The 21994-nt window shown below is 44.9% G+C and overlaps 1 protein-coding gene across 1 annotated transcript in view; it reads left to right on the plus strand.

The window, feature by feature from the left end:
• The window catches only part of MCF2 (MCF.2 cell line derived transforming sequence), a 62721-nt gene extending 41109 nt beyond the window's left edge, over positions 1-21612 (plus strand). Inside the window, exons 14-30 of the mRNA XM_086619957.1 lie at positions 2428-2516; positions 3080-3168; positions 3409-3475; positions 5325-5440; positions 5555-5624; positions 5978-6070; positions 6404-6496; positions 7485-7610; positions 8443-8664; positions 12170-12262; positions 13243-13321; positions 13861-13924; positions 14383-14489; positions 14570-14682; positions 14962-15074; positions 16777-16877; positions 21572-21612. Coding sequence (XP_086476083.1) covers positions 2428-2516; positions 3080-3168; positions 3409-3475; positions 5325-5440; positions 5555-5624; positions 5978-6070; positions 6404-6496; positions 7485-7610; positions 8443-8664; positions 12170-12262; positions 13243-13321; positions 13861-13924; positions 14383-14489; positions 14570-14682; positions 14962-15074; positions 16777-16877; positions 21572-21612 — 1676 coding nt within the window. The remainder of the gene's footprint in view (positions 1-2427; positions 2517-3079; positions 3169-3408; positions 3476-5324; positions 5441-5554; positions 5625-5977; positions 6071-6403; positions 6497-7484; positions 7611-8442; positions 8665-12169; positions 12263-13242; positions 13322-13860; positions 13925-14382; positions 14490-14569; positions 14683-14961; positions 15075-16776; positions 16878-21571) is intronic.
• The last annotated feature ends 382 nt before the right edge of the window (positions 21613-21994 follow it).

Consider the following 21994-nt stretch of genomic DNA (forward strand, 5'->3'; position numbering starts at 1 on the left):
TGATCTGACTGTGTAAAGCGATGGAACGTTTGTGTTTTAACACAAAATTTTGATGATGAATTAATGAATATTGGCTGTGGTGAATTGCAGCAGGTGTCATGCAAACAGTACAAGTGGCTCCGATTCAGGGAGTGACTAATGTGAAAAACTGAGGAAATGAGGCTGGATGCAGTGAGGGGAACTCAGCTGCTCAAGACGCAGGCCAGTGAAGTGAATAAATCCCAAATTTCCTTTTCCCCAGCCTGATGCCGCCTTCACTAGACCCCCCTGCCCTCTGAACCCCTTTCCTCCATCAGGGAAAAAGCTTGGAGTCCTTAAACTAGAGCATTGCCCGTTTTACCTAATGTCACTTTTCCAGCACTCTAGAAACAGGAAAGCGTTAAGGAGGAATTCTTGACTTAAAGAGTAGGGGCAAATGGGTGGCCACCTCCGTGGGATGCTGTGAGACCATCATCAATCGGCTGGACTGATTTCATGCCTTTATGGGATGCATGTTTTTCTAGCAAAGGCCCTTGGTCACCTGCAAAGCCCAGGTGTCCTCCATTAATCCTCTGCCTGAAAGAGAAGATCAAGTGTGTTGAAACGAGCACAGCCGGCACGCGGGGAAAGACGAAAGGCTCCTCTTTGGCTAGATCATGCCAAGAGAGCTTTTTAATAAGGCCTCTGTTTGACACAAAACATCAAAACGCCGCAGACCTGCTGGCGTGACGTGCAGCATCAAAGACACACACTGGGCTCCACCAGGAGCGCTTTGAGATGGATGAGTTTTACGGCGTGGATTGAAACCAAACCACCTCTGAGCACGTTACTTTGTCCTCATTTTCTTTCTTTCTTTTGTTTCCCCCTCCTCTTCTTTTTCTGCCTGGTGATAGATGCTTCCTCTTCCATCGTTGCCCTGGATTTGAAGCCTATCTGATAAATGTGGTTCTAATTTTGAAACCATGTTTTTTTTTGGGAAAAAAAGAGTAAACCTGTCCTGTCCTGAGCCATTGTGTCATGTCCAGGGGCGTGGACACAGTATGGCAGGCTGTGGCAGAGCCCGGCTGCGGGAGTAAAGTCACTTTTGCCACAAAACACCGAGCTGTGGCTGGTGACCATCCCTCACCTAACTTCCCACCCATGTTCACTTCCTCCCGGGGAGAGTCTCCCAATAGGACCTCTGGCAAATCCTTGTTTCTTTTGGGTCTTCCTGGCCATGATGGGTCACACCCCATGCACGCTTCCGATCTGCTCCCCAGCATCCAGAGCTCTCTTCTGTCTCACTCAGCGTGTTTGCATGGGGAGGTTTAAGGCACTGTGGGTGCAATAATACTTCATCTTACAGCAGCCCCAGCTGAAGATGGGGTGCTCGCTCTCCACTTATCCATTTTTCTCCCTACATCTTCTGCTTTGCAAAAAGTGGCACTTCGATGCCAACACTGTCCAAACCCTCCATCTAGACACAGCTGCTGTTGCATTCATATGTGCTCAATACCTTTTTTTTGCAGCCTAATGGAAAGATATTTCCTTAGTCCACTTTTTTTTTTTTTTAATTTTTACATTGCTGGCCTTTTTTTTTTTTTTTTTGTATTTGTAAATAAGGTGAATATTGCACATCAGCACGTGTTTATGTTTGATCCATCTGCCACTGGGGCTGCACCCTGGCACATGGCACCGTCACCGAGGCTGGAGCCGGCACGCTGCCTTGCCGCTGCCGAAATGGATCATCCTTGATCCCCTGCCATCCCCGGCTGCGGGCTTCTCCGTCCTCTGCCGGGTCATCCCTGTGTGGCAGACCCCGCACAGAGCTGGAGAAGTTCATTATTGCCTTTCATGTTGGGGGAAAAGACCCTTTTGGTGAAGAATTGTCGTATTGACAATTCAGGACTCACGAGTGGTTGAAAGATGTTGTATAACTCGTTGGGGAGATTGACGTTGTATTTTTAAGCTTCCAATTTACCTCAGTAACCCAAAGTTTTACAACTTGTAATCATTTACTGACGTTATCAATAAATTCTTCCAAGGTGGAGAAACAGTTTATACCAGCTGAGCATCTTGCCCTACGTTCATAAAAGGACTTTAAAACAGTATCCCAGTAGGTGATGTTCCTTTTAGTAGTTTATTTGATTTTATTGTTTTCTATCATTTGCTCAGGCTTCACAGACTCTGTTAGGTTTCGATTACAGTATTCGCTTAATGGACGTTTTGGTTTTTTATGATCACTTTTTACTTAATGGCCTTTATGACTATCCATGTGACTTGTGTTTTTTGGTATTCAGTATTGTTTTTTGAGATACTCTTTATTTTTTCAGTTTGCTTGTAGTATTAGCTAACTAATTATTCATTCTTAAAATATCCCATTTTTCTTTGTGACTTATTAGTTTCTATCTGAACCATCTCCTTCACTATAGATGTACATTATATAATTATGTTTTTTTTCTACCCAAGGTGTGGATTTTAATTCCAGTTTGAAATTTTCATTTGATCTCTCTCTTCCTGGGAAGAAAACATCAAGAAAGACTCCAAGTTCTCGCAAGGTAAGAGTTATTAGTGAAATCTAAATGAGTTTTATACACTGAAAAACTGAAACCCTTCTAAAATTGATTTTACTTAGACTTTGGATCTGAAGATGCTCTTTTTTTTTTCCTTTTTAAAAAAAACCCAACACTTTCATATCCGTATGGTTTAGCTTAATTAGTCCAGCACCTGAGATCTATCTTGGATTGTTTTTCCAAGTCACAGATAGTGGTTTCCTGTGTGTTATTCCCTGAACTTGTTCTTTGCGTAACAGCAATGTCTATTAGGAAAACTCCACATCTGCAGAAATTTCCCTTGTGAAAACTGTTCTCTGGTCTTTGCACTAATGAATTATGTTACCAGTGTTTGCAGATTTTATGTAGCAGAGTAATTTCTGGGCATATTTGGCTACTCGCGATACGCTGTTTCCTTTTCAAGTTTTGTGTCACAAAGGATTTCTTAAAAGGAAGCGTATTTCATCCTTCCCCAAAGAGGTCCTGTGCCGACCTCAGGGGCTGGGCTCGTCCTGCCCCTGCAGTCACCTCCCTGCGGCTCTTCCTAGTGCATCCCATTTCTCTTCCAGATAGAAGTAATGCACGACTATCAGGAAAAGCGGAATTCCTTGCAGTCTTTTATTTCAGACAGTGACGACAACTTAGATATACTAAAAGGGTAAGCCTTCACCCTGTTTACATCACTCGAAATGATGGTTGTTTCTGGCCAGTCCTTGCCTCATCCATGCATTTTTCCAACCTGACCGGGATGTCATCTCTTGCGCTTTTGCCTGTTTTATCATCCCTGTGCTGGTTGTTGATGAGATCGCACTGTGTTTTGGCCTTGTTGAACTCCACTGGTTGCCTGTGGGTTTTTTACAGACATGAAAATAATATACTTTTTTTTTCTTTATTTTAGTCATGTCATAAATGAGCTTATAGAAACTGAGAGAGTGTACGTAGAGGAACTCTTCACTGTCTTGACGGTGAGTGACAACTTCAGGTTGCTCATTACTGTTCCCCGGTGACTTGTGAAAAAGGGCACCTGCCACTCTGTCAAACTGAGCAAAAACGGGATGGGGCAGATCTGTCAGATCCCAGGCAAACTGTCAGATCCCAGGCTGGTAACAAATTTTCAAGTTTTCTCCCTAGCTTTTCTTTGTTGGAGGCATCTGCAGGAACAGTTGGTGTCAGGATGAGCTTTTCATCTAGAATGAGGGAGAAGCCTTCTGTTTGTACACAAAAGCACTGGTAATTAGTTTTATCAGTGCCTGGAAAAATGTACGAAAAGCTGGTATTTTTAACTGTTGCTTAATTTCTTTTACCTTTTGGAGACTAAAGAAAGAAGCTTGTGTTTTATCCTTGAGAAGATTCTCTCAGTACTGTGAAGTTCATGAATGCGTAAAGCAGATTTCTTTAGAAACCAGATTATAGTTTCTCCTGATGCCGTTTCAGACACTTCTACTTTATGCCAAAATAACTCTTGCTGACGGCCAAATCAAGATGGCTGTTAAATACCTCTTCCTCCTTACACTTCTGTAAGGAAAACCCAGGAGCGAGCAGGATAGAAATCTGTTGGACTGCAGGTAGTTACACGTAGTTGCCCTGCACTGATTGGGTTTTTCGTTAAACCACACGTTATATGATAAAGCGGTTGGCAGGTATGCAGATCTATTACTGTGCATATCAAGTCTAGATAGAAAAAAACGAACAGATAGACTTAAGTTTTCTGAGAACAGTATTTCCTTTGAAGAGGGAAGCCTGCTTGCAGTGGTTAAATATAAATGACTAATTTTCCAGATACTTATCTTCTACCGCATCCTTAATCAACTACAAAATGCCCGGTTAGTGTAAGGAATACTGATTCCAACCATAGTGAGCATGAGAGATTAATTTGAAAAGCCAAAGATACGCTGTACATACTGAATGCATTTTTTGCAATCATTTTTGCTACTCGTGTTAAATGGACGTCAGTTCTGTGCAATGCTTGGTGACTAGTGTGGCCAGCTCGAGCTATGGCTAATGGCCTTCTTGATGTCTTCTTTGCAGCGACGGTCCCGAGCTCTGGATGTGCCTTCTCCCTGCCCTACAGTTAGGATGTTTGCCACATCTGGTGATTTTTTTTTTTTGCATTGGTGCAGGAGTGTGATTTTATTACGGGGAGCTTTGTGTTATTTCCTAGTTCCACCCAACAATTTGTAGTGCAGTGATGTCCCTTCCAGCTCATCTCTGCCTTGGGAGGCTGTGATTTTGAAAGGCAGGTGGAGCCACAGAGAACAGAAGTCCTGGGACATTGAGGAGAGCGAGACCCTGGTGCTCAGCGGGTCTTGCACAAGAGTGAAAAGCCCATTGATTTTGGTATTTGATCTCGAGTCGTCTCTGCTTTGTAACAAGTCACCTCACGCACCAGGTCTCGTGAGGTTGTGCGTAACTGCGTGCCCCATACAAACACGTTCTCATCCCTGTGTCCCACGGTCATAGCAGCAAATGTGTTTAATTGACAAGTTTTCCTCCAGGACCTCTCCCACAGTCAGGACATAACGAGGAGAAAGTGGCTGTGATTTGTCTTTGGTGAACATGGAGCATCTCTGCGACGTTGGCCAGCCCCACGGGAGCTGTCCCAGGCCATCCCCAGCTGGACCACCACCCCCACATACCCAGGGACTGAAAGACGGGGTTTTCGGGGAAAAAATAAGGAAATAAAAGGAATATCGCGCTTTGAAACAAAGCAGATTGTGTTGAAAGTCTGTTCACATCCCTTTTTCATCTGCCTTCGAGGAGATGCCAAGCCAAGGCCTTACCAACTGAGTGATGAGCCCCTTTTGCATCCCACAGGGCTACAGAGCGGAGATGGATAACCCCGCCATGCTCATCCTCATGCCTCCTGTGCTGAGGAACAGGAAGGACGTCCTCTTCGGAAACATGCCTGAGATATACGACTTCCACAACAAGTACGATCCTGGCCCTATTTCCCTTTTTTATCAGACTGATTTCCTATAATGATTAAGTACCCGAACCATATCTCGCTCACCGCTGCCTTTTATCTCTTCTCCCATCTCTTGCAGAATTTTCCTGCACAGTCTGGAAAGCTGCCTGGGAGCACCCGAGAGAGTGGGATTTTGTTTCCTAGACAGGGTGGGTGACTCATTTTCACATCTGAAACAGACTGGAAGACCAATGTTTCTCCTGATTTGTCGCACTCTGCACCGTCTCGGTTATGTCAGTTGAGTCAAGTGCTCCTGGTACCCAACGCCAAGAGTGAGGCAGGGAGGGCAGGTGGGTGGGCAGCAGCAGGTGGGGGAAAGCAGCAGCTGTGATTACGCCGTGGTCTGCTGTGATTCCCAGCAGTGGTCCTTTCCCTCAAACTCTGTGACTTTGAGTTATGTTCAGTTAGCAGGAGAGCTAAAAGCAAATTTAGAATTTGGGGGCTCACCTTGTTTGGCTGCCCAGCAGCACACGTGTGACTTGCTTTTTGGCGTCCCTCACAGCGAGAAGATTTCCAGATGTATGAGAAATACTGCCAGAACAAGCCCCGGTCGGAGTCCCTGTGGAGGCAGTGCTCCGAAAGCACCTTCTTCCAGGTGAGCCACTTGTTCCTACCAAGGCAGCATCATCCTGGGACACTCGCTGGTCCTAAACACCCTTCTCAGCACCCCACTGATATTGCAGCGTATTCTGTTTACCGTTGCATGAGAAGCCTCACAAAAATAGCAGTTGGAGTTTCTTATAGACAAGGAGTTTAAGGCAGATCCATTCATTATATTATTTTACATGTTTTTATAGAATTTCTTTAGTTACAGGCACCATATGACATTTTCACTTGAAACCTTCAAAGTCATCAAACCGTACTAGTCATGCTGTTGGAATAACTACTTACAGTTGGTGCAGAACTTGATCTGAATTCTTTGTTTCAGGAATGCCAAAGAAAACTAGAGCACAAACTCGGGCTGGATTCCTATTTGCTTAAACCAGTGCAGCGCCTGACAAAATACCAGTTACTTCTGAAGGTATTTCATATTCTGCTTTGAAAGGACCTTGGGAAATAGATATATTTTCCATTTTGTTTCATTAAAGGTTACCTGTGAATCAGCACCAAGCCTCAGGTTACGTATTGCTTATCTTGGCCCTCTGTGATGACTTTCAGAGAGGATGAAAATTCACATACCTGAAAAAGGAGCAAGTGCCTTTAATAAGCCATTTTTGTGGGGAGAAAGACTGAATCTGTTCAAAGATGCAAAATGACAGAAGCATTTCTAAGACAACTGAAGCAGAGATGATCATAAGAGTATGATAAATGAAATGTAGTTTATTGATGCATCTCTTCTCCTTGGGTTGTCATAGTGCCTGTAATCTTTCATGCATTTATCCCTGTGTCCCTCATCTGAGGCAGAGCAGTGCTGTTATTCCCACTTCACAGAGTGTGAACAACAGCAGAGTGGTGTCTTCTGAACCCCACCTTCCAGCTTCTTGAATGAGGGATGAGCACATGAGAAGCTGTAAGTGGGCAGAGGAGATCTGAAATGAAAGTAATTTTCTATCAGTGGTGCAATTCCCAACTCTGTCTTCTGCTTAGTGACTTCAAGGCTCTGGATTTTATAAAATCCGTTCCTTGTGTCTGCCAGTCTGAAGACAATCATCTGCTGCAACCTCATTTAAAGGCATATATGACATATTGGCAGCTGATAGAAAACTTGAGCCTTATTTCCAATTTCTTAACCAAGCAGGAAAACACAACGCAAAGAACTCAGATGAGCGCGATGCTGCTCTATAACCTGACATTGTCCTTAGGAAGACCCACTAAAAACGGGCCATGCTTCAGTGGTCTCTTCCACACCTCATATTGACTGTGGTTTAGAGTGAGTCTTTTTTCCAGTGACATATGAAAAAAGAAACTCGGGCAGTGCAGGTTGCTCTTGGGCATTGGAAACTTTGGATGAGATGGAAAAGTCTGCTTTGTTCAAGTGCAAACACGTGCTCTTCCATTTCTATTTTCAGGAGCTGCTAAAGTACAGCACGAGCTGTGATGGCGTTCAGGAACTTCAAGAAGCTCTGGTTGCAATGTTGGATTTGCTAAAGTCAGTCAATGACTCGATGCATCAGATTTCAATAACAGGATATGATGTGAGTAGATTTGGGTAACAAGAGACCGTGCACAAGGCCGGATGATGCATAGGGAATGGATAGCATCCCAGAATGTAGGAGCTGAAAACTCTACTAGAACAGCTACAAAGCGAACGGGATGGGGAAGCTCTTACAAGTGACAGTCTTCCATCTGATTTCAGGATTTTGGAAAATATCCACATCCGAAGGATGTACCCAGAGTGGCATAGTGCCCACACTTGCCACCTAGTGGTTCTTGAGAGTATTTTTCCAGCATTCACCCTAGTTCTCTCATGGCTCACCTTATAATTCACCCAGGGTGTCCTCATAGCATTTCTCATTCGACATTTGACTAAATACCCTCTGAGGCTGATTTTGATCCTTGCCCATTGGAAGCAGTTGTCTTTCCTAGGGCTTCAAGGAAAGGTGAGGGAATGGCTTTCTAAGCTGCCCATCCCAGTCCTGGTCTCCTTGAGAAGTTCATCCTCCAAGACCTCAGTTCAGGCTCCAATCTCATCTGCCCTCTCTCACTGAAGTAGCCAGAGCCCTTGACCTGGACTTCTGTAGGAGTTGGAGAGTTTTCCTGTCTTCCTAGTTCTTCCGGTCAGTGACTTGTATCCCTTCAGATAGACTAGCTGCAGCCCTGTGTCCGAGACCTCTGCTTCCCTCCTGGCACCACGCCATCACTCCCAAAAGATCATCTGATCCTTCTGGGAAGACCTATTCTTAGAGCGACGTGCCTTGGAACAGGACTGGCCCCATTGTCCGTTATTGTTTGCACGGTCCTCTTACGTTTTAATTGACATCTTTTTTCTTTCTTTTTTTTTTTTTTTATTTGTCCTACTCTCACCAGGGTGACCTGAGCGAACTGGGGAAAGTATTGATGCAAGGCTCTTTCAGTGTTTGGACAGGACACCGGAAAGGTCCAACAAAAATGAAGGATCTTGCCAGGTTCAAGCCAATGCAGAGGCACCTGTTCCTGTATGAGAAAGCCTTGGTCTTCTGCAAGAAGCGAGAGGAGCACGGAGATGGATATGACAAAACCTCATCTTACAGTTTTAAGCATTTTTTAAAAGTAAGGACTTTTGAGTTGAGGCCATTGCCATGTATATGGTAAACCGGTAACTCTGCAGACCCAGAGAGTGTTTTTCCTCTAACATAGAGGCTTGTTTTCTGCTAATAAGGGCTGTAATGCCCCATATGGAAGTGCCATGCCCAGGAAAGGCTGTTGGTTGTAATAAGCTGTGAGGATCCCATAGCTGAAACAGCATCTGGGAGAGCTCATGGACTCAGAGTCACATATGTGATGGCATCTGCCAGGGAAACAGTGCTACAGGCAAGTCCCAGGGATGAGAATGTGCCTTCCCCCTCCCCACGTCTGCTTTCCAGGATTAGGGGTGAGGGCATGAAACTAGGGGTCTTTTTGCATCTTCCCCAGCTCCCCTGGGAGACCAAGGGGCCTCCTCCCAGCCCTGGTCCTCAGGGAGGTCCCTTGGGCTAGAGTCTGTCTGGTGCACAGCCTGGAGAAACTTGGCTGCTCCTGAGCCCTGTTTCCCTGCCAGGAGGATGCAGAAATAACTCTTCTTCCTCTCTCATGGCCTTTCTCCTTTGGCAGCCTCTAACTGCACCTAAAAGTACAATTAGCAGATGAAGAGACTAGACTATGGCAAACTACGAGGGACATAAACAACTGTCCCAAGCCTATAAATGCCAACTATTATCAATAAAACTCCCAAACTGCTCCTCTAGAAGAGACCTTCTGGCATACCATGTGTGATGAGCACTTCTAACATCAGCGTCTTGTCTCAGTACTCTGTCTTGTTTTTCTCAATCAAGAAAAACCCAATATGGGTATATCTGAGAATGGAAAAAAAGTGGGCACTTGGAGGTAGAGCCTTCAGGCCCAGAGGCTGCAGGTCCCGGATCTCAGCAGGGTCCGGGGAGGGAGATGCCGTGAGGAGTTAGAAAGCCATGTAATAGTAAATAAGTCTGTTCAGCTCCAGTGCACTTTATAAATTGTGTATTAAAACCAAATCCCAGGCCATATGTTCAGGTACTGAAATGTTTTTCCAAAACAGCATCATTTTCTTTCCGGAGAGCTTGTTTTCCCTGTAGTACTTGCTTTGCCATACGTGCTTTTGAAAGAACTGACGAGGTGGCGGGGGGAAAGCCTGCTTGGAGGAGAAAACCAGGCAATGTGGTCAGGGTTTTTCTTTGCCTCGAGAGGGCTCATTTTCCAATTGTTTGCATTGCCACGCTGAGAGGTTGGGGTTAGAGGATCCATGGATGCTGCAGGATTACATCCGCACGCATATGTGTTCAGAATTGCTGTCCTGAGGGCAAAATCATGTTTCTGGAGCTTGACATTTGTTTGATTCATCATAGTATCAGGAAATTATTTTTCTTTGCGAGAACGTTTTCCGGGGATTCAGAATTACAAGCAAGCTGTTTGGTAGAAGCTGTGTAACTGGACGTCTGTAAAATAAACAGACCAACCCCTTGGGATATTATTTTACCTACTATGTAAAATATCCAGTGATATTATATATATATAAAACATATAATATACCTCTTCAGCTGAGATGCAGTAACTTGGAGGATGCAGGTTCGTAACTCACTGCCGTGCCAAGTAACCCAGTCTGCCTTGTGCCACTGTGGAAGGCGAAGCAGGTGACCACCATCCCAGGGCTTTGCACTAACCTGCCCTGCTCTACATTGCAGGGAACCAACAGCTGAGGGACAGTAAATCCGCTAACATGAATGAACAGATCTTAAATATGTCTATTCCTGGCACTTTTCTTCGTATGCTCATAGTAGATCACCTAAAATTTCTGATATCTTGATGCCTGGGCAGTTTTGTAGGAGCCTCTGTACAAATTGCCGTGCTAAACAAGATGCACAGAACTGGAGTTGCAGCAGCTGGATGAGGTGCTCTCTAGGCTGCCCTTTCAACATCTTTCATATATTTTTTTTCTTTTTGTTTTTTCTTAATTTTTTTTTAAGTTTTAATTTTTTTAAGTTTTCATAAAATCAGAACGGAGCCTGACCCAGCTTTCTAAGGCATCGTGACGCTATACAGCACAGGATAAAATTTTGCAAAACGTTCAGGACTATGCTGCAGATGTAACCTATGCATTTTTAAATACCGATGGGTGTGTGTAAAAACTGTGAATGTGCAACCGGTCACTGGCCTTGATCACCTTCTTGCAGGCTCAGTCCTATTCAATACAGGTCTCAAGACTTTTGCCGAACGTGACCGTAGAGGACTGGGTCAAGGGAGGGATTCGAGGCCAAGAGAGACGGGGAAATCCTGGCTGCTGGTCAGCGATGGGCCTTTCTGCATCTGGAGGCAAACGCTTTCTCAAAAGTTCAGGCGAGCTCTGCTGTTTGTGCCAGTGAAGAAATGAGGAAAGCTAATTAGCGACTTGCTTCCTATTTCCTGAGGCTGTTTGTGGTCGCTGAAAATGGGCGCTGATGTTTGAAAGAGTAGCTAGGAACAGAAAGTTGCCCAGGTGACCTAATTTGTAAATTGTCGTGGTCTTTCAGATCAAAAGCTCTGAGGATCCACATGTTAACAAAGAGGAACAGCAAGGACAGCAATGTTAAACATCTGTTCTGTCTAAGCTTTATTTGAATTTAGACTGATTAATCTAATCCAGTCTGTGCAAATAATTTGTGATAGATGATACCATTATTATTAGATCGTTTCAAAACATATAAATGGGATACTTCAGCTATTTTTGACCATCAGTTAATCAGTGATAAATTGCTTGCAAATTCTGCTTTAAGTGAGATAGATGGTTTATGCGATATCAGCTATTAAAGCGTTTTTCAGCTTTATGGCATGTTCAGCTGGTAGGTCAGAGGTGTCCTGTTGCTGAAGAATTTCTTGTTCTCTAATCATAGTTTGAGCTCCTCATTCAAGTGGGTCACGTTGTGCAGATCCTGAATTATTTGGGTCTTTGGCATTTCCATCCAAATTATCAAAAGTGGTCTGTGGTAACAGGTAATTAAGTACAGCAGCATTCAGCCCAGGCTGTAGATCCAAAAATTAACCCTTCTTTTGAAAACCTTGGGATGGTGTCTCAACTACAGGGATGGTCAGGGACCAAAAGACGTTGAACTGAAATTCCTAAAGGAGCTGAGGGCTTCTCAAATGGGTTTTAAAAACCGCTGAAAGAATGAAACACAGAATTTAGTGAGTAAATAAACAATAATATGGCAGAAATAATCTGTATAGAAAATAATGTACTATGCATTTATAAAGCTTCATATGAGAAATTTTGTGCTGAAAGAGGCATGAGATGACTTTTCAGTTAGTTCTGCCGATTCCTGAATGAAAAGTCCCCTAAGGTCCATTGATTGGTTTCAGAAAGCTTTTGCAAATACAGCAAGCTGGCGGAAAGTCAGGGGGGATAAGTCAGATAATGACTTTCAGTTGCTACTGAAATTAAAATTGATGAAATGTGTTAAATCAGGTGAAAACAGGTTTGTTTAACACTCTGCAAAAGGTCTGGTTTCGTAGGGAAGAGGGAGAGATTTGTAATATGTTTGATTTTTTGATTCTTTTGGATTTGCAGATGAATGCAGTTGGAATAACTGAGAATGTGAAAGGAGATCATCGAAAATTTGAAATCTGGTATAGTGGGCGAGAAGAGGTCTATGTCGTGCAGGTTTGTAGCTTCGAAAATCTGGATATTTGTACATCCTCATAACAGTGTTAAGGAAATGTCTCCCATAGACCTTTGTGGGATTAGCAGAGGTTTAACTTGCATTTCTTCATCCTCTTTGCCTATGTCAGCATTCACGGAGTTGTCCCAGTGGCCGGTCTTTGGTGTCCAGTCCAGAACTTGTAAAAGTCATCTTAAAGTGGAGTTGGAATTGCTCCTTGGAAATAGAGCCTTTTATTCCAGATGAAATCTCAAATAGACCAGTAGTTGGAAAAAACCCCATATTTTACTGTGCTTAATAGCTTCTGTGAGTTGAGCTGGGGAATGGGCCTCGGCTTTAAGGGGCACGAGCCACGTGTGCTCCTCCACAATTAGATGTCAGATCTGCTCCCAGAGCAAAGGCTTATCCTCCATGGTGCTATTTCCAGTAGTCCTTCCACCCGTCTACAAAACAGTAGCCTGATTGATCTGATTCCTCCCTGATTTTTTTTTCCCTTTTGTAGCATTTTCAATAGAAATTTATGAAGGTGAAATGTTTGCCCAGTGGAGTGTTCACAGGAAAACCCATTGTGACAGTACTGTTGGTTGATGGTTTTTTGCCTTAATAAGTCCTCTGCCCAGCTTTTTTCCTCCATCTTACGGCACAGTAGCCCACTTAAATTCATAAAGCAGATGTATGTTCAGTATATTCAAAAGGCAGATTTGGCCCTTTGGGTGTTTTGTAAAAGAGATAAGATGCACACACAGGTGTGCTTTTGCTGGCACTCCTTGTGCTGTAGCGACGGCTCCACAGTTTCCACCGTGTTTTGCCTGGTTGTAGTGGAGATCATCAGTTTTAAAAGATCAAGAATGTTTAAAATTTAGTAGTGGCTTTAGCTGAAAGAGGATTTCAGGTAATTACAGCGTAGAAAAGTAAGATTTTATTCTTACGTTAAAATGGATGATTCTTAATTTGAAATTCAGACAGCTTTCTCTTCTTCCAGGCCCAGACAGTAGATCTGAAGATGGCATGGTTGAATGAAATACGAAAAATTTTGTTCAAGCAGCAGGAGCTTATAAAAGGTACATTTGATCAATTTCTCTGTGGCGTTCGCTCTGCAGCAGAACCTTTCCTATTTTCACATTGCTAATCTTCAAATCCACTAATTCTCACCAGAGAATTGATTTTTCAGAAGAAGCCTAGTAGCAAAATAGTGGAGTGAGGTCTTACGTTACAGGGAAATTGCATAACTTAGAGCAGTAAAGACCAGGTGCTTATGTGAAAATGAATTGCAGAAGTACGTTATTTTTGGGGTTTTTTCTGTCATTACCTTGGGGATTATTTCACATTTGTTACCATAGGCTTAATTCAACCAGATACATAGCAGATACCTAGTTTTAAGCATATTAGAGTCTTCAGTGACATGCTCACTATTGGATTTGTGCTAACATACCATCTTAATTATACCTAAGCCCGTGCTTTGCCAGAGTCCCTAGGTCCATTTTTCTCTAAACAGAAACCATTAGGGTTGTACAAAAGGTCTAACTTTTAAAATAATGCTTGAAGTGTGATGATTCCTAATAAAAAAAGGATTTTAAGCTGGTGTTTGACCTCCCCGCAGTGGAGAAGCAGCAGCCCGGCTCGTGCATGGACCAGCTCCCGCTCTCCTCCCAGCTGGGCGATGGGTGAGTCCCAGGAGCTGGACTGGGGGCTCTCGCCCGTCCCCTCCCCTCGCTGGGCACCCAGCGCCTTCTGGCCGTGTCCTGGCTCTGTGCTGTTCCCCTCACCCCGTTTCTGTTTGAGAGCCCTGGGTAGGGGCAGGGGGGATGTGCTGCCCTTTGGTGCCGGTGGTCTGGGGACAGGGTCTGTACGGGGCAACCTCGAGCACTCGCCTGGCAGCACAGCCTGAGCTGCAGCTCCTGGGCGAATGGAGACGAAGATCAAAGACAGTGTTCAAATTCAAATTAAAAAAAAAAAAATTAAAAAACCCACGTAAAACCAGTCACTGAGTCCTTTTATTTTATAGAAACATATATTAAAATGTATTGTTATAATTTCTGACCCTGTTTTACAACACCTCGTGGAGTTCGTGTTCATTCACAAAGTAGAACTAAGATTGATTTCTGTTTTTTTTATCATTCAGAAAGCAGCAGAGAGCCTCCATAAGCTCAGAAGAGAACGACTCGGAGCGCACCAGCCCAGTGATGCTGGACAGTGGGCTCCCGTCCCCCCAGAGCAAGCCCCACAGAAGTACGGACCCTTCCCCTTCCTTCGGGGTGCCCTTCGTGGGTGCTGGGAACCCCCAACCTGAGCTGCACGCTGTCTTACAGGCTGGCCGGGAATGTCACAGTCCCTGGAAATCTGCGAGGGGCTGGAGGAGTGGTCGGGTCACCAGTACCTCTCCAACTGCTCGGACACCGAGGAGGAGGATGGGAACCAGCTGGTTAGTAAGAGATGCAATAGTCCCAGAGCTCGGGGTGCTGCCAGTTTCAGTCGTCTCGCTTTGTTTTGCTTCACTGGATAATGGATGTGTCTTGTCCACGTCTCAGCTTTTCCATATCTCAATTTTGGGGAATGAGGAGATGTCTCAGCCACAGTTTCTTGAAATAATTTTAATTAAGGTAGCTGATAGGGCTCTGCCGCATTCCCCGCGGCAGTCAGAAATAACAGCTGTGTGATATGAAATGTAGCTAAATAAGATAATTTTTTCTCACTACCACAGTCTCCAGGAAAATATAAAGCCCTTGCAGACTGCAAGAGGAGAGGATCAGAGGAGCTGCTGGTGAAAAATGGGGATGAAATTCAGCTTTTGCATGAAGATGGTGAGGGACAGTGGTAGGTATTTCAGGATTACTTTGCCTTATCTCTTGGAGCCTGCAAGGCAGTCCCGCTTGCCTGGTCATACACTCGTTGCAGCTTCTGATTAAGTTTTAGACTATTCCAGAAAGCCAAAGAATTCATCCCCTTGCCAAGTCTAGAGGCTGTACACACCAGCTTGGCCCAGGAAAACATGTCAGGACTTGCCTTGCCATGGGGGTCGGAGCTGTGTTTTACCAACATCCCCCCAGCCCCTCTTGCCGTGCTCTTCCCTCTTCAGATGATGCTCCAAGTTGAGACCTCTTTGCCCACCCCGGCTCAGCTGCTGGCTTTGTTCCTCTGGGCTCATCAATAGCAATATTGAGTAATTGCAAGACATTTTCCTCCCTCAAACAGCTGTACGAGTGTTAACTGGTTAAGGCTGTGGACCATCTTTCTGTTGTGTTTAAAGCTGTGGCTCACATGATAACACGTCACAGCTAGTTCTCTCCCTACAGCTGGGAGCATCGCCTGGGAAATCCCCATACGCAGCCTCCCACCTCTTGAACCATTAAGGGGCAATGGCTTTAAACTGAAAGAGGGTGGATTTAGATTAGATCTAAGGTAGAAATTTTTTACAATGAGTGTGATGAGGCACTGGAACAGGTTGCCCAGAAAAGTTGTGGATGGTCCATCCCCGGAATTGTTCAAAGCCAGGTTGGATGAGGCTTTGAGCAACCTGATCTAGGGGAAGGTGTCCCTGCCCGTGTCAGGGGGATTGGAACTAGGTGATCTTTGAGGTCCCTTCCAACCCAAACCATTCTATGATTCTATGATTAGTCTTGTTGTCTCAGAGGGCAACATGCCAACTTCTGATTTTTGCAGCAGTTTGGTGGAGATTTCTGGCTGTCTTTTGCTTCTAGGTTGATTTCTAAGTAGCTCTCGTCAGCCAGCCCGAGATCTCAGTAGGGGAGAGCGCAGCACCCTAAAACCTTGTTCGGGATACGGGAAGGGTGATCTTAGCAGGAGCCTGGATCAGCTTTGTGCAGGCACTAGCACCCAAACACACAGGCACAAAAGCCCAGTGGCAGGTTTCTGGCTGACATCTACAGCCTTTGCATTTCAAGGGAAATTCAGTTTGTTGTTAACAAAAGCAAGATGTAGAATAGCTCAGTTTTGCTGAATGCTCACCATCTCTCACGATGGTTTAGGCCAGCTCCAGGCAAAGATTTCTCACACCAAACTTTTTTGTTAGAGCAGATTTCACTGCATGAATGAGACAGAGAAATGTCATTTATGAGCATGAGTATTTCCAGCTGCCTACGTCTTAGCTCGAATTTACTTATAGCGCCCTGACTACATTCATCCTACCAGTGTAGCTTAATAGCAGAGGATTGAGGAAAGTCATTGCCCTTGGCCCCATCAGTAGTCAAGGGAAAGAAACTGGCATCTCTGGAGAGCGATGCAGGTTTCAGGCAGGATAACTTGTGCTCTGGAGAGTCCTGTTCCTCTCTATTGACTAGAGAGGGGCCCGAGGCAGCTGCGCTCTCAACGTAGGTTTTTTAATTAGGTTCCTAAATTTAGGTGGGAAGAATACTTTAAATGCATACTCAGCTCCTGTTAAAATGCTTCCCTGCTTTGAACAAATTGTTGGTTGCACCAGCAGTAGCATAGAGCGTGCCCGTATCAGACTGCTGGTGGGTTGGTTTGTTTCTTTTACTAATGCCATTGTCGTTCAAAGGTTGGTGAAAAACCTAAACAGAAGAAAAGAAGGCTGGATTCCTGTCCACAGTCTGCAGATAGTAGTGGGTGACTGCAGATTCCGGAATGCCAAAGTCGCAGGTATCATATAGCACGCCTCGCAGAAATATCTTGTAACTCCAATCAGGTCTTTTAAGCCATTTGCGTTACACTTGATGTACTAAATCTGGCTGCATATGCCTCTGCAGGAAAAAAAAAAAGCAAGCAGCTACTCCAAAAAGCCTGCAAAAGTAGTAAATTAAGCTTTTCTTGTTTGTTAACACCTTAAGACATTTCTGTGACTTTAGGCACTAGTAAGTTAAAACCAAGCATTTAAAGAATTTAGATTTCTTTGCAAGAGCACTGGGTAGAAGATCGGAGAGAAGAGCCGGAGCCTGATCAGGGATTCCTGTGACTGTTTTGCCTACTCGCTGCGGTAGCCCAAACCTCATGTACATAGGAGGCACCTAGGCAAAAGTCTCCTCCTGCTGCAAAAGACACCTGCTGTGGCCTGACCCCAGCGCTCTAAAGGCAATACTTCATTTCTGCAGCCTCGCTCTTGCCCTCATTGCTGCCTGCTTCTTAATCCATCCTTAGAATAAAGTCTATAAACAGGTTACCAGGTTTCAGCAGGCTTCTAGTCTCAAAAATCGAATTTCTCCTTTTCTAGCCATAAATGTACATAGAAACAGATAGGGAAGCATAACCAGTGACACAAGAAAATGCCTTAAGAGCAGCCTGTCGCCCGTGCCGTTTATGCAGCATCACCGGTCCATGTATTGTCTCATCACCATGCTGTCCACTGCAAATGGGAGTTACCAGGGTTTGGGATGGGAGCAGCTCAGGCAACCCACATAGATTTAATCCATTAAAAAAAAAGAATCTACCAGTTATGGCCATATGAAACAAATTTTACGAGTAGATTTCTTTTTAAATAATTACCTTTTATCAAAATCTATTGTTTTGATGAAGGAAGTCTTCTGAAAAGGCTTAAAATTCCAGTCAGTTCTTGATGGTTTTCCAGTATATTTCAGTGAAATCCCTCCTATAGAGGAAGGTATTTTTTTATCCCCTTTGTTGCAGGGCAGTCAGATTTCACAGGTTGGAGGTTTTCTGGCTTCACATAAGGGGTAGGTTGTAGTGGGCTAGCAGCACGGCAGAGAGGACTCCCCTTGGCACGCTCCCACCCTGGAGCACCATGTGTTGTATTTTCAGGAAGTCTGGTTATCACATCTCACCGGGTCCTGGACTACAGCCTGTGCGAGAGGTTTCTCCAGCCATAAATGCATCCTGAAAACGGGGTGCCGGCGAGCTCTGCACACTGGTTTGCTTTGCCAGTGGTCGTATCCCCCAAAGCCCGGAGACCTGCAGCTGCAGGCTGGTTTATACAGTCACTGAGTACAAACTAAGGAGAATTTCATGAGGCAAAAGCCCCCCGTAAGTCTCGCACCACCACCCAGACACTTTGCAGTTGTGCTGCCGGGGTCTGGTCGCTGCACCAGTTTCCCCTGTTAAGATTAACTCTGTTCTCTCTCGCTGTTGCTGGTGGTGTATGCAGTCTCCAGGCGTGGTTCTAATTTTACAAGCACTCCGGGCGACGTTGTAGGATGATGCAGGCTGTTTTCTTGCCGTTTCCTAGAGCTATTCCTAGAGCTTTTCAGTGACGTGTCCTTACAGCCGTAATGTGTTTGCACTCTGAAAACTGAATTTTCAAGCAGTACCTTTGCATTTAGCAATTTCGTTTTTTCTGTGGGCTGATCATTTTACACTGCAGGTGACTTGGTAGCACTGACCATTCTGAGACCTGGTCTGGATTGGGCTCTGTTTTCTGCTTCTTCAGAAGATGGAGCTCTTGCTCCAGTATAACAGAGACTGAATTAGGCAGCCAAATGCGTAGAGGGAAGCAGGGGCAGGAGGGAGCATCGTAACCCTCACGTATTATGAGCTGCTTGTGCTGAAATGCTGGTCTGCATGTAAGCAGGGTAAACTCGATTAACACTTTGTGGGGTCCCCAAAAACTAGAGCGTGCTGAAGTCGCTTCAGAGCTGGGGGAGAGGCAGTCCTGCCCCTTCGCGGGAGTAGTGCCGCTGTTACTGCTCGGCTCCAGGTCCCCCCATAAATAAAAATATATCTCCAATCACAGAATGTCATAGCCAGATTTCATACAAATCTGGGATTTGATTTTTTGTTGGGTTGTTTGGGTTTTTTTCAGTGCAAAGCCTTTAGGCTGAATAGGTGAAATGGTTCCCTTATCTTAATGTTTTTTCTTAGATTTACACTGTGGCCATAACAAAAACCTCCCGCCACAGGATGACTGATACCCACCCTCTTACAAGCTGTTCCTCTCTCCTCCTGTGAATTGTTCCAGTGTTGGGCCAGTACAAATTGTAATGAAGTTACAAGGAACTTTTTTCTGCCCGTTTGAAGTTACTGGATGTGTTTTGGGTAAATGCCTCGCTCCGCTGCCATTGCCAGCTTTGCAAACCCGCTCGCTGCCCTCCTGCACCTGGCCTCCGAGGCAGAGCCAACGTGCAAAGCCCAACTTGTAACACCTAAACGACCCCACAGATGATTTTCTTCCTTTCCTGACATGGTCATGCAGGTCATTTTCCTTATAGATGAGTGGTTACTATTGGCAATGCCACCTAACTGTTGATAAAGCAAGTATTTTGGTCCAAATCTTCTTTTGCCAAAGTGTATGTGGGGAAACCTTATTAAACTTTCTGTAAGTCTTGGCCTGGGTATAAGCCAGGAGTTTTTTTGGGGAGGAAAATGACTGGCTTGGAGGTCATTTTGAAACCCAGTTTTCCCTCTGATGTGCCTCTAGCCATAATTTCTGAGATTAGGCCTTGCTGCTTTCTTCTGAATAGACTTATTCTGTCTCCTGTGCAAATCCATGGTGGATTTTTTTTTTACGTGTGCACCATAGAAATAGTTTAGTGTCTCAGGTGATAACGCGCAGATCTCAAAAGTGGAAAAGACTGGAGAGAACTCTGCTCAGAAAAAGCAATATTCAGAAAATAGCTACTCCTGAGGTCTACCCGAGCGTTGCTAGTTGAAGCTGCCTTGCTAAAGGCGTCAGGCATTGCCCGGACGACTGATTGACTTTTATGTGCGTAACGAGGAGGTCCAAGATGATCTCTGCATGTCCCTCGTGCAAGACGCACATCTCGGGGAAGGAAAGAGCTGCAGCATTACGATCCCAGCTCCTCTTTCACAGTGGGGCCAGAGACAAAACGTTTCTGCGAGTGCCCCGGTTGCCAATGTGCCAAAGATCCCGATTTACAGCACTGACAGCGGCTGCGTCAGCGCAGGAAAAGGCATCTCGGCTGCGCTGCAGCACCCGCTTCGTGGCAAACGGAGAGCAGGAATGGCAGAAGTGAGGTCCTTGCCGTAACCCAAAGCAGATGTGTGGCTTGTTTTCACTTCAGCTACAGTCTCCAGCACTGCAGCCTCCCCTCCCAGCGAGGCGAAGCTCTGTCCCTGCTCTCCTTTGCCCTCAGCAGCGATAATGAGATGCCAGCGAAAGGCACTGTGTTGTTCGCTCCCAAATTTTAACATTGGAGCAAAACGGGGCCAGAGCAGTTTCAGCTTTTTTTTCCAGCTGACCTTTAAAAGCTGGGCAGAGAGAAGAGCAAGTTTCCCGGTTCCACTCGCTGCGTGGAGGTTGCATGAGACTGATTTCTTTTAGAAGGAGCATGAAATAGAGTAGCCTGAATAAAAAAGGGGTTCCAATGAAAAATGGAAGCAGTGATAAATGCCTTTACTTATTATACATATATAACAGAAATACAGCTACAACTTCTAAGTTCTTTTAAAGAGCAAAAAAGCCGTATGGCAGAATTTGACTTGAGCCCGAATACAGGGAGTGTTCAGAGCAGGCATGGTGGGATGCTCCGTGCCGGAGCAGGCGCACGCACCCACCTTGTTTGAGGAGGACGCAGGCTCCTGTCCTGCACGCCAGACCCTTTCCTAGTTTGCTTCAACACCCTGCTTGCCAAATTCTCTCTTCCAAACCTTAAGGGGATGCCCTGTGTGTGCGCTTCATGCAGTAAAGCTCAGCAAAGGTTTCCCTCGCTGGTAGTGCCCAAAGTACTGAGCTTGCATGTCCTCTGCTCCTGCTGGCCAGGGTGCTGGGGATCGTTCTCTTGACCGTGGTGAGCCTGAGGCGACCCTTTCCATGGCTCCCCAGGCCACGTGGCTTGAGTTTGCCCAGTAAGAGTATGGTACATGGCTGAACTCATGAGCTCTTGCAGGCTGGTGTAAGCACGTTAGCTGAAACGCGCAAGTTTCGTCTAAGTTGCGTTGAAAACGCCGCTGGTAGTTTGGCAGATGTGGCACAGCTGTTTGCACTATTACTCATGCACTTTAATGGTTGCAGCCACAGGCTTATCGTATTTATACAGGGTCCATTACAGGTAACGTTGAATTCTTTTTGGCCTTTGGAATGTTAAAGCAGGGTCTCTGTACAACCTGCCAGCTTCATAGAACAGCTATTTTTTCAACGCTGTAGAAAACCATTTTAAGCCTGAAAAAATAAGGAGTCTGGAGAAGATATTAGCTGGCCACGCTGTGATAATCAAGTGATAGATGATGGAAATGAGTCAAACCCTGTGGTCTTGCCTTAGACAAGGCTCTCACTGAAGCCAGTGGGAGTTCAGCTTTTAGGGAGAACCGCAGGAGTGCACTTATATTTTTTTTTCTAATGTTATACAAATGTTACATGATTACAGGGAACAATGTATTTCTTGGAATAAGATGCTTTAATATTAACATCATTCTTCATTACTTTATAGATGCTGCCCTGTGTAACACGAGAAAGTTTAGTTCCCCTTGAATTAAGGGTGAACTAGTAGCATCCTTTTTTCGATGCTCTTTGGAAGCTTTCAACTAAGTGTTACAGAGAAATAGCACAATAGTTGGAGTTGTCCTGTACTATTCATCACATTCACAGACCTCCACAGCTTCATCTGCACTGAATGGGACTGGGGTCCTAAGCAGCTTCTCATAGTCATAAAGGAAGCCATTCTCCGCTCTTTCTTTTTTTCCTCCTACGGAAAGTACAGTATTTTTATTACTTTTACCTGCTGTTTTTCCATGACATCCATCACGTTTCATCAGAGAAGTACACTACAGTTTCCTGACACTTTGTTTAGATGCTTGAAATTTCCTCTGCAGGTTGAAGGCTTTACCTACTTATTAGCTGACAACTGTTGAAG

The sequence above is a fragment of the Tauraco erythrolophus genome, chromosome 13 (assembly GCF_009769465.1).
Source record: "Tauraco erythrolophus isolate bTauEry1 chromosome 13, bTauEry1.pri, whole genome shotgun sequence".
Taxonomy (NCBI): Eukaryota; Metazoa; Chordata; class Aves; order Musophagiformes; family Musophagidae; genus Tauraco; species Tauraco erythrolophus.